The 12,039-nt window shown below is 43.5% G+C and overlaps 2 protein-coding genes across 2 annotated transcripts; both read left to right on the top strand.

Annotated features, from left to right (window-relative positions):
- The first annotated feature begins 5,815 nt into the window (after positions 1-5,815).
- On the top strand, positions 5,816-9,558 carry LOC113005059. Its single transcript, XM_039454803.1, has 3 exons — positions 5,816-6,746; positions 6,806-7,309; positions 7,412-9,558. Exons 1-3 carry the CDS (start codon positions 5,816-5,818, stop codon positions 9,556-9,558), a joined length of 3,582 nt encoding a protein of 1,193 aa, XP_039310737.1.
- A 34-nt stretch (positions 9,559-9,592) lies between these two features.
- LOC113003185 lies at positions 9,593-11,803 on the top strand. The gene is made up of 3 exons (XM_039455033.1): positions 9,593-10,446; positions 10,755-11,215; positions 11,297-11,803. The coding sequence occupies exons 1-3, from the start codon at positions 9,924-9,926 to the stop codon at positions 11,651-11,653; spliced, it is 1,341 nt and encodes a 446-aa protein (XP_039310967.1). The 5' UTR covers positions 9,593-9,923; the 3' UTR covers positions 11,654-11,803.
- Positions 11,804-12,039: the final 236 nt, after the last annotated feature.

Raw genomic sequence — 12,039 nt, 5'->3', positions numbered from 1 at the left:
CGTGATTCGCGCTCGGACCATGACGTCCACGCCGATTAGCATGTCGACGTCAAGTTCGGGTAGCACGGGGAATTTGTGTCGGAACGAGCGCGCTGGAAACACGACCGGCAGAACGAGGCAATTGACTATCGGAGTGCTAGAGCCGTCCGCGAGGTAAATGCGGCCGGTGACGGGTATCGTTGTGTACCCCTTCTCGCGGAGGCGTTTCGCGGCGTCCACACTCACGAGCCCTCGGAACCCAAGTCTAGTAGGACCGTGAGTGTGGTGTCCCCGACGGGAACGTCAATGTGGAGACGCGGATTATAATTTATTCGGAGAACCGGGGAGCGTTCTCGGTGCCCTCGGTCCTGGTCGCGTTTCCCGGCGGCGGGTAACAGTCGGGTGAAGACATTGTCTTTCCCGCACTGAGAGCAAAATTTTCGTGCCGCGCGGCGGCATTCAAACCGAGTGTGCCCGCGCTGTTTGCACCGCCAGCAGCACTCGTTCTTATCGTAGGCGGTAGCGGTGGAACTCGTGGACGGTTTGGGCGTTGGTTGACGCTCGCAGCACTGCGTGTTAATGTGCTCAAATTCCTCTACGCATCGCAGCAGCTCGGTTGCACGGGTGACGTCGCGACGACTGGTTGCGAGCGCGAGAGAGAGCACAAGAATTGCACTCGCTCGGCGACGTAGGTGCAAGCGAGCGCGAGCAATGTCTTACGCACTCCGCGACGGCTGATTGCGGGCGAGAGAGAGAGAGAGAGAGAGAGAGAGAGAGAGAGAGAGAGCACTAAATTTGTACTCGCTCGGCGACGTCGGTGCGAGCGAGAGCACGATGTCTTTACTCACTCCCCGACGGCTGGTTGCGAGCGCAAAAGAGAGCACGAGAATTGCACTTGCTCGACGATGTAGGTACGAGCGAGCGCGAGCAATGTCTTACGCACTCCGCGACGGCTGGTTGCAAGCGCAAAAGAGAGCACGAAAGTTGCACTCGCTAGCCGGCGTAGGTGCAAGCAAGCGCGAGCAATGTCTTACGCATTATGCTACGGCTGATTGCGGGCGCGAGAGAGAGAGCACTAAATTTGCACTTGCTCGGCGACGTAGGTGCAAGCAAGCACGCGATGTCTTTTACGCACTCCGCGGGAGCGCGATGCCACCAACGAATTGCCTTGAGTGCACTTTTCAGATGATAAATTTGGACGTACGCGATATGCGGCCGCACCGGAAAATTTTCTTAATCGGACTGACTTATTTTGGAGCTCCGAGCGTGTACAGGAATGCGAGAAAATCGGGGGGATCAATCGGAGCAAGTTGCTCCGATCTAGTGATCTATTGTCTCACCTGTTTACGTATTCCTGCGCGCCTCGAAATTTGAAGGCCGAAAACGATTATACTCTACTGCTTTTAGTTAGCTAGATAAAATTTACAAAGTTTCCCGGTATTCAATTTTTGCGGATGTTCTCAGCATTATATCTCACGTTAACCGTTTTCAGCTCTCGTTATTTAATTATCGCTCAATCCTGAACATACAGCTTTTACAAAATTTTATAGCTTTCAAAGTTTGTTATGAATATATATTATATTATGAGAAATGTATTAGGAGTACAAATTGAAAACCACCGTTTTCCAGTAGATGGCGCCAGCGGTAAATGCTGGCGCCAAACGTTAGATCAAAAATTTTAAATGTAAGGTTGGGCATCTGGCAACAATTCCTTATCATTGCAGTTGTGAATTTTTATCGGCGTTATATATTTTTTTGTGATCGAAAATGTCGAAATTTGTGCCCAATAAGCGTCATTTGCGGGAAGTTTTGCTTTTTGCCTTCAATTCGAAAAAATCTGCGGCTGAGGCGCTTCGAATGATTGTAAAAATTTATGGTGAGGCTTCCATTAGTGAAAGAACGTGTCGAGAATGGTTCCAACGCTTCAAAAGTGGTGATTTCGGCGTAGAAGACAAGGAGCGTCCCGGACAGGTGAAAAAGTTTGAAGACGCACAATTGGAAACATTACTGAATGAAGATTCATTTCAAACGCAACAGGAGCTTGCAGATTCATTGGGCGTGACTCAATAAGCTATTTCACATCGTTTGAAAACCATGGGAATGATCCAAAAGCATGGACACTGGGTGCCATACGAATTAAAGCCGAGAGACGTCGAACGGCGTTTTTTCGCGTGCGAACAGCTGCTCCAACGGCAAAAACGGAAGGGTTTTCTGCATCGTATTGTAACCGGCGATGAAAAGTGGATCCATTATGATAATCCAAAGCGAAAAAAATCGTGGGGCTACCGCGGCCATGCATCAACATCGACGGCCAAGCCAAACATCCATGGCTCGAAGCTCATGCTGTGTATTTGGTGGGACCAGCTCGGCGTGATTTATTATGAGCTGTTGCAACCGGGTGAAACCATCACAGGAGCTCGCTACCGAACACAACTAATGCGTTTGAGCCGAGCATTGCAGGAAAAACGGCCACAATACGAGCAAAGACACGAAAAAGTGATGTTGCTGCACGACAACGCTCAGCCACATGTTGCTCAGGTCGTTAATACCTATCTGGAAACATTGAAATGGGACGTCTTACCTCATCCGCCGTATTCTCCTGACATCGCCCCTTCAGATTACCACTTGTTCCGATCAATGGCGCATGGCCTGGCTGAGCAACACTTCCATTATTACAAAAAGGCCAAAAACTGAGTCGATTCGTGGATCGCCGCAAAAGACGAGCAGTTTTTTCGACGCGGGATTCGTATGCTGCCCGAAAGGTGGGAGAAAGTAGTGGCCAGCGATGAACAATACTTTTAAGAATAAGTATGTAACCATTTTTCAACAATCAATCCTCAAATTTTGACAAAAAACGGCGGTTTTCAATTTGTAATATCATAAAATATTAAATGCATAATATCATTGTTTATCATTGAAAAGGACCTTAGTAGCATTGGCTTTACATTGGTTAACATTGGCAAAACATTGGTTATGTTGGGAGTACATTGGCCAATATTTCCCAATGAAGAGCCAATATTGGTCATAGAATTAATTGCACATGTACTTGTAATATTGTTTGCCAATTAATATACAATATTGCACTTACATTGGAAGTGCATTGGCCAAGATTTGCCAATCAAAAGCAAATATTGTTTTTTAAAGAAACGGTAATGTGCTGCCAATGTTACAAGTCAATAGTTGTACGATATTGCATTTATATTGGAAGTCCATTATTGATCAAGATTTCCCAATCTAAAGCAAATATTGGCCATAAAAGAAATATTAATGTGCTGCCAATGTGCTGCCAATGTTACGAGTCAATAATTGTGTTGTAAATATTATCAATAGATGAAATGGGTTTATAAATGAAAAAACTTCGATCTACATCCTAATGAACAAACAATATTTTTTAATTGTTTGAAAAAAAATTTTTTTTATAAAAATTGTTTATATTTAATTTAATTATTGTATTTGTTGAAATGAGGGCTTACGTGGTTTGATGCAGCACAATAAGAGAAGACGGGTATCGATTTCTATTCTTTGCTTAGACGCGTTTATTGTAACAGTGTGTACAAGCAAGAAAAAGAACGACAGGCGGGGAAGTAGAAGCGCTCGTGAGAGTGATCTAGATCGATATCTACATAATCGATATGCGATGTAATCACGATGGCCGTACTAAGAAGCGCGGTTCCGTTTGATTACAAATTTATGTTTTATTACCCTCCCTGAACCGCGATTCTATTCGTTCCTATCATTATTTATCTTAACTAATCCCATGCTTAGACCTTTTAAGCACTTCTTGTGGTTTAGATTACATAAATTTTTTTGTAAGAATGTCCGCGATCATTTTATTCGTCGGTATATATTGCACGTCTGTTTCGCCCTCCTCATAAATCTGTCTGACATAGTGATAACGTATGTTTATATGTTTGGTTTTGGAGTGATGGACCGGATTCTTCACCAGCTTTCCGGCTCTTTGGTTGTCGCAATAAGTAGTTGTGAGCAATCAGTGATACTCCCACAGTCCAGTGTCTTGTAGAAACTTTCGGATATATTTTGCCTCCTTTGCCTCTGATAGAGCTATGTATTCGGTTTCTGTGGTGGAGAGTGCCATGGTCTTTTGTTTCCTGGACTCCCAAGTTATTGCTGCACCTGCCAGTTTAAAAAAGTAGCCTGTGCGAGATTTTCGGTTGCTTATGCTGCCTCCCCAGTCGGCGTCTACAAACGCGGTTAAGGGGTTGGCTCGTTGTTCGAAAATCAGTCCATAATCGTTTGTTCCTTTTTGGTATCTAAGGACCCTCTTCGCTGCGGTCCAGTGAGTGAGATTTGGCTCCTGGTTGAAACCACTCAATACACTTATTGCGTACGCGATGTCAGGTCGCGTTGCCGTTGCCGCATACAGAAGTGATCCAATCAGACATCTATGTAATTGTTGGTTTACTGGTAGTGCCTCCTCGTCTGCTTCAAACTTGGCTTTTGCCTCCATTGGTGTGAGTGCACGTTTCGCGTCGATCATCTGGAATTTAGCCAACAGCTCCATAACATATTTGTGTTGATGCATCTCGATGCGCCTCGAGTCTTCTGCTTGTGTGAATTCAATTCCAAGGCAGTACGTTATCATTCCCAAGTCTTGAATCTAAAATTCACAATTCAAGAAACTTTTTATTAATGTGAATAACTCTGATTTATTTACAGCCACTATTAAGTCATCGACATAGACTGCGACAACTAATATCTCGTCTTCTTTTTGTAAAGAATAAACACATGTATTGGAGTCCGTTTGACGTAATCCGTATTTATTGAAAACTTTATTGAGTTTATGATTCCACTGCCTTCCTGATTGTTTCAATCCATATAGGGATTTCTTTAGTTTATAGACATAGTCTTTGTATCCTGGTGTAAGCGACATCCAGTGGGCTCTCGGTGGAGACCCCTCTGGAGGTTAGGTTGCGTAAGATAGCGCTGCGGACTTCCACCGCAGCGCACCACATTACGAGATTGGCTAGTGCGGCCTGTGATTCAGGCCGTTAGCGCCATTGGCCCTTCCGGCCAGGTGATCTTAAATATGGCTTGTTATTGGCCGCTTGAGATAAGCCACCCCGTGGCAGAGTCGGGCAAGCGTAACGAAAAGACGGGGGAACGGGCACTCTCCTCATGGCGGCCGTACGTGTAAGGACTCTTGTAATCCTTGGGGCGAATAAACATTATAGTGTTTATAAGACGGTATTGCCTTCGTGTCTATCCTTTCACTTTCTCTTCTCCCCTCCTCAGTAATTTCCTCATCCGGTCGGTTACCCTGGCTTACAGCTAAGAATTTCAGAAGTGGGATACACCTTCGCATTTTCCTCTGTCCTTGTCCCGCGCAACGGTCAGAAAGTAGTCATACGGGGAGAGTCAAGTTTTCCCGTCTCTTGCGTTCGCGGTGCTTTTATTCGGTCCGTGCCTCGTCTCAGGGTTCTCCCCGTGATCTCACGGTTTTACGGGCACGCGATTGTGGCCGCAGTAATGCGCGGTACGTTTATACACGGCCACGTGTAACGGGCAGTGTCCGCTGCGGCGCGGTATTCCCGCTATCGCGCATTTTTTCCGCCGTTCAGTGATTTCGCTTGTCGGCTTTAATATAGGCAGCTAGGACTACTAGCCCTGCTGCCTCGGTGCTTCAACACCATTATTACGCGTTATATCACGCTTTATACGCGTCTACGCGCTCGCGTATTCGTGCCGCCCGGCATAGCCGCCATCTTGTGAATCGGCGTGATTGACAGTTTCTCTCGCCGGTGCACGTTTGAACCTGTTGCTGCGCGTTTGGTCTGACGGTTTCGTGAGTGCCCTCGCGAGTGATTGTCGAGTCATGATGGACCGCCAGCAGCTTGAAAAGCTTTCCCTGCAGGAGTTGCAAGCCGAGCTTAGGAAATACAGTTTGGCTGTGCTAAGCAATCCTGCGAGTTGTATCGATGCCCTCATGTCCCATTTCGAGAGGAACGCGCCGGTGGACCTGCTGGGCCTGAACCCTCCAGATAGCGGCTGTACGTCGACGCCGTTATCGGAGGTATCCAACGCTGCAATTCAACAATTTCTGCAGCAATTGATTGATCAAAACTCAGCTCTATCTGAGCAAATAAAATTGCTGGTGCAACTAAACTTAAATACACATAATCAAAGTGCGCAGAGCCCTCACACTCAGATTTCAGGCGCCCAGATTTTGGATTCACACACGCTGGATGTACCGGGCTTCCAGTCTCCACACGCACAGTCTCCTAGGGTCCGAATGCCGGATGCCCTCGTTCCAGGAGCTTCACGGTCCCCGCCGTTAAACACTTCCATGCATGGTGAGGACCAATATCTGACAGATATGACAGCTGGGCAGGCTATCAGGATGCTCACCACTCAGATCCCTCTGTTCGGAGGAACAGAGGATGAAGACATCGAGCTTTGGATTCGGAAGGTGAAGTACATCGCGGCTACGTATGGTGTTTCGGACAAGCTGGTAAATTTGGCTGCCTCGGAGAGACTCACCAAAGACGCCAAGGACTGGCACGAGATGAACATTGGACCTACTACAAGTTCATGGGCTTCATTGAAACCTGCACTGGTCAAAGCATTCCGTCGCAAGGTGCCCATTCACTTGGCGATACAAAAGGTGGACGCTCGCAAATGGAACTTCTCGAGGGAAAGCTTCCAACAGTATGCAAGACAAAAGTTGAAGTTGATGCACCCGCTACAATTGTCTGAGCGGGACAGCATTCAATTATTGATTAACGGCATTGGAAGTGTGGCACTAAGAGGTACTGCTGCAGCCCTCCGGGCTGAAACCATAGACGACTTCTTGGATCTCATGTTTGAGATCACCAGCTCTTGTGCCGCTACAACAGCGAGGATGTCCCCCCCCCACCAGTTAAGAAAGAGAGAGGCAAAGCCTCGCCGCCCTCTCCGACGAAGTCCAACCAGTGGTCGAGGGAAGCTAAGGACTCGCAGTGTTTGCAGGGTTATTGCAAGGCGAAGGGCCACATGAAGGAAGACTGCTTTAAACTGAGACGAAGGGAGCAAGCCTTGTCACAGAATTCTACGCCAGTGTCGTCCAAGTCATCACTCTCAGCCGCGGAAGTTAAAGCAGCTACGTCGCAGATTGGCTGCGTCGGTAGCCGGCCAACATCAGATGATGAGGCGATGCCAGCAGATCCTGAGACAATTGGGTGCGTCGAGTCGAGCCAGCATCGGAAGTTTAAGATAAGCGACACGGTTGTTAAAATTTTTGCGGTTAATGGTTCGAAATCGAATCTTATTGCTTTAATTGATACCGGCAGCCCAGTTTCGTTTTTGCAATCGTCGGCTTTAGATAGTCTGCGAGGTTAGGTCGCTAATGTTGACGCGTCTAAAAGAGTTTCGTTTAAAGCTCTCAATAACTCGGTAATACCTACTCAGGGAGAAGTAAGTTTGAATATCCGTTTAGAACAGTTACCGGATTGTCTTGCTAAAGCCAATTTTAAAGTGATTGATGACTCAGGGTGGTCTACCCACGCAATTCTTGGTCGGGATTTTATTGCGGCCAATAATCTTCAATTATTGTACGATCCTTTGGATCCGAAATTATCTAACAGAGTTAAACTTATGAACGAAGTAGCCTCGGCGGACATACTGGAGGACGAGCCTCCGCACCTGCCTGCTATTGATATTCAAACTGACTTCGGCCATTTAACCGATCAAAAGGTGTTGCAAATTATTAAAGAAGTAGACGAATCAAATATAGCCAAGGTAGAGGATGGCTATTGCGTCTCGGTCGTTTTAAAGGATAACTCGACTTTTGCGTACGCTCCAAGAAGGTTCGCTTGGATGGAGCGCTTACAACTTAGAAAAATAATTGACGATTTAATTGAGCGGGGCATTATTGCGGAGAGTTGCTCCCCTTATTGCTCGCGCGTAGTTCCGGTGCGAAAAAAAGACGGAAGTTTGCGCCTGTGTGTCGACTTGCGGCCGCTTAACGACCGTACAATCAAACAGAACTATCCTTTCCCAGTGATCGAGGATTGTCTTGCTAGAATCGGGCCGCGAGTAATGGTGTTAACTCTGCTTGACATAAGAGATGGCTTTCACCAAATCAATATACACCCGGACTCGACGAAGTATTTTTCGTTTGCAACCCCGGATGGTCAATATGAATTTTTAAAGCTGCCATTTGGCTACTGCGAAGCCCCAGCTGAGTTTCAAAAGAGACTCATTCATATTTTGCAACCACTCATTCGCCAGGATAAAGTTCTGGTGTACATAGAGGACATGTTGATTCCTTCTTGTACAGTGGAAGAAAATTTAGCAGTCTTGAAGGAGGTTCTTATTCTCCTCAAAAAGTATGATTTTGAGCTTAATTATAAAAAATGTAAATTCTTGAAAAAAAACATCGAGTTCCTCGGTTACAACATATCCCAGGATGGGATGACATTGAGCGAAAGGCATGTCAGCGCAATGCGTGACTTCCCGTCTCCGCGAAACGTTCACGAACTCCAGCGATTCCTGGGCTTAGTGAGCTTCTTTAGGAGATTCATTCCCGAGTTTGCGGTCAAAGCAAGACCGTTGTACAATCTTCTCCGAAACGGAGTTCCCTTTGAATTTGACGATATCTGCGAAAACGCGTTTAACATGTTAAAATCTATTTTAATTTCATATCCGATCGTTCGTCTATACAATCCTAGTCTTGAAACTGAGCTGCATACAGATGCTAGCTCCATCGTGTTAGCGGCTATACTCCTTCAAAAGCAGGATCGCGGCAAATGGACGCCCGTGGCGTATTATAGTCAAGCGACCAACGATGCAGAGAGTCGCTACCACTCATTCGAGCTCGAGATGCTCGCCGTTGTAAAAGCCGTGGAACGTTTCCACATTTATTTGTACGGAATTGAATTTACTGTAATAACAGATTGCCACGCGTTGGTTTATGCCCTAACCAAAGCGCATGTCAACTCGCGAATTGCGCGTTGGACTTACAGACTACAAAATTATAGGTTTAAGGTTGTTCACCGCAAGGGTGAAAAAATGGCGCACGTGGACGCCCTTAGTAGAGTGGTGGCGTCGATAGATGCGTTACCTCTCGAAAGAGAATTGCAAATCAGGCAATTGACCGATCCGCACATCCGGGCATTGGCTGAGCACCTTGAGTCGGGTGAACATGAACACTTCACCCTATTCGAGGGGTTAGTATACAGGAAATTTGAAGATAAGCCCCGATTTTACGTTCCGGACAGCATGGTCCACAATATCATCCATCGTTATCACGACGAATCGGCCCATTGCCGATTTGATAAAACGGTTCAAGGCATCTTAGCCAATTATTGGTTTCCGGCGTTAAGAAATAAGACCAAGAAGCACTTAGATAATTGTTTAACTTGCTTGCTGGCTAACTCCTCCAGTTGTACCAGGAAGGGTGAAATGCATCTCACCGAAACGCCTAAGTTACCCTTCGAGATTATTCACCTTGATCACTTTGGCCCTCTCATAGAGTCACGAGATAAGATTAAACATGTACTGGTAGTGATTGATGCGTGTACACGCTTCACCTTTCTGTTTCCTTGTAAATCAACGGGCTCTTTAGAGGTTATTAATCACTAGACTGCGGATATTTATGCAAAAACATTTAATTGCATATTTTGCATAAAATGCATATTTTGCATAATTGCATATTTGCATAAATCGAGCATATTATTTGCATAAAATGCATATTTTTCCTAAACTTTACATATCCCATGTAACTTTGAAGTAGATATATAGAGATCATTTGTAACTTTATGGAATGTCTGTGTTATCGATGAATTTCAGTCTGATCACGTGATCACTGATCAATCGGAATAGCGAGTGTCGGTCTCGGTTGTATTTACGTTCTGCGGATTACTACGCGTGCTATCTGCCAGTTTATTTTCGAGCACTGAGCAGTTGATAGGGTGAATAGCGTGAATAGAGAAGTGAAAAGAAAAGAAATGCCGAAAGTTAAGAAAAATAAATACGTGCTGGTGAAAAGCTGGATCGACCAAATCAGCCACAAATATTTAACATATGACGGAAATTCTGTTTATTGCAATGGATGTAACAAAGAGATTACATGTGATAGAAAGTCACAATTAACTCAGCATATTTCAACATCTACACATAAAATGAATGTGTTACATTTAGAAAATAACGAACACAGTGAAAATATTAACGAATCAGATGGAAAAAAGCAACAGTCAAAATATGCAAATACTTTTTACGTCGATCTTTGCAAAGCTATGATTGCTGTTAAGATGCCCTGGCGTTGTCTTGACAATGAGACATGGAGAAATTTCCTCGCTAAATATACACGACAACAAATTCCGAATGAGTCAACTTTGAGGAAGAATTATTTGGATGTCTGCTACAATTCGGTCATCGAAAATATTAGGTCAGATATTGGCGATAATTATATTTGGATATCTGTAGACGAAACCACAGATAAACTCGATCGTCAAGTCGCAAATTTAATAGGTAATGATTTTTTACTTAATCCTAAATTTTATACCTAATACTTAAATTTTATTAACACGTTGAGCGCCGATCAGGTTTTTTAGGTGTGCCGCAGGAGCCAAAGCTTGAAATTATCCAATGTTTGGAAATTATTTTTATTTTTATTTTGTTTTGAGCGAACAATATTTGCCGTGGCACACGGTGTGTGTCGTCGGCTATCGACGAAAATAGTCAGTGTCACACGGTGTGTGCTGCCGGTGCTCAATGTGTTAATTAATTTTAATTAATTTTATTATTTAACATTTTTATCAATTTTCTTGAATTTTTAGTCGGTAAACTATGTGAGGAAACTACTACACCTCATCTAATTTCGTCTCAAGTTCTGGAGAGAACCAATCATACCACTATTGCTCGCTTTGTAAATTCAAATATGAAAATCTTGTGGCCAAGGGAATCCCATAAAGAACGAGTTCTATTACTTGTAACAGATGCAGCTGCATATATGTTAAAAGCTGCAAGGGATCTTCAAATTTTCTATCCAAACATTATACACTTAACATGCTTGGTGCATGGGTTTAATAGAGTGGCTGAAGAAGTTCGCCTTCACTTTCCTCTCGTTAATACTATATCTTCAGTAAAAAAAATTTTTTTGAAAGCTCCGCTTCGTATAGAAGAATATCGAGCAAAATTAGGAAATATTCCATTACCACCTGAACCAATTTTAACAAGATGGAGAACTTGGATTGAAGCTGCACTTTTTTATGCAAATAATTTTACTAGTATTCGAGAGGTATGCATTTATTTATTTTTTTGATACAATAATTAAAAATGAAATTGAAATTGATATAGTAAGATTTTGATTTGATCACAGGTTATTGAGTCTTTCAATTCAGAAGATGCTAAGTCGATCATTTCAGCGAAGAATGTACTTCAAAATCCACAGCTTGTCAAAGATTTATGTTATATTAAAACATATTTTAAAAATCTTCCTAAAGTAATGACAAAACTGGAATCAGTAGGATTACCTTTAATTGAATCGACTGAAATAGCAAGGTCGTGTATTGAAGACTTGAAAGCGATTCCAGGTCCTTGTGGACAAAGAATTTCAGAAAAAATACAGCAGATTCTGAATAGAAATCCCGGAGTGAAGGAAATATTTAAAATTAGTGACGTATTAAAATGTACGCCTAATTCCGAAATTCCTGAAACGATTCCATCTTCTTTATGAAGCAAATATAAATATGCTCCCGTCACGTCCTGTGACGTTGAAAGATCCTTCTCTGCTTATAAACTAATACTATCAGAGAAAAGGCATAGTTTCACTCCGGCTAATCTCGAAAAATATCTTGTTACTTACTGTCATTTAAATTACAACCAATAATATGTATATATTGCTTTATGTATTTAAGTATATTTATTCTACGTTGTGTTTTATGTATTATGTATTATGTTTTGTTCATGCGCAAGATTTGGTTTTTCATGTTCGAGTGATTACAGTAATTACTAATCAGTAATTACAGTGATTATACGTATATAATTTTCTAAATAAGATGCGAATTATCTATATTTATTTTGCATATCTTGCATATATGCTGCATAAATAATGCATATTTT

This window comes from Solenopsis invicta, chromosome 11 (assembly GCF_016802725.1).
Source record: "Solenopsis invicta isolate M01_SB chromosome 11, UNIL_Sinv_3.0, whole genome shotgun sequence".
In the NCBI taxonomy this organism is placed as follows: domain Eukaryota; kingdom Metazoa; phylum Arthropoda; class Insecta; order Hymenoptera; family Formicidae; genus Solenopsis; species Solenopsis invicta.
The sequence above is the reverse complement of the archived record's forward strand: the minus strand, read 5'-3'. Positions and strand labels throughout refer to the sequence as shown.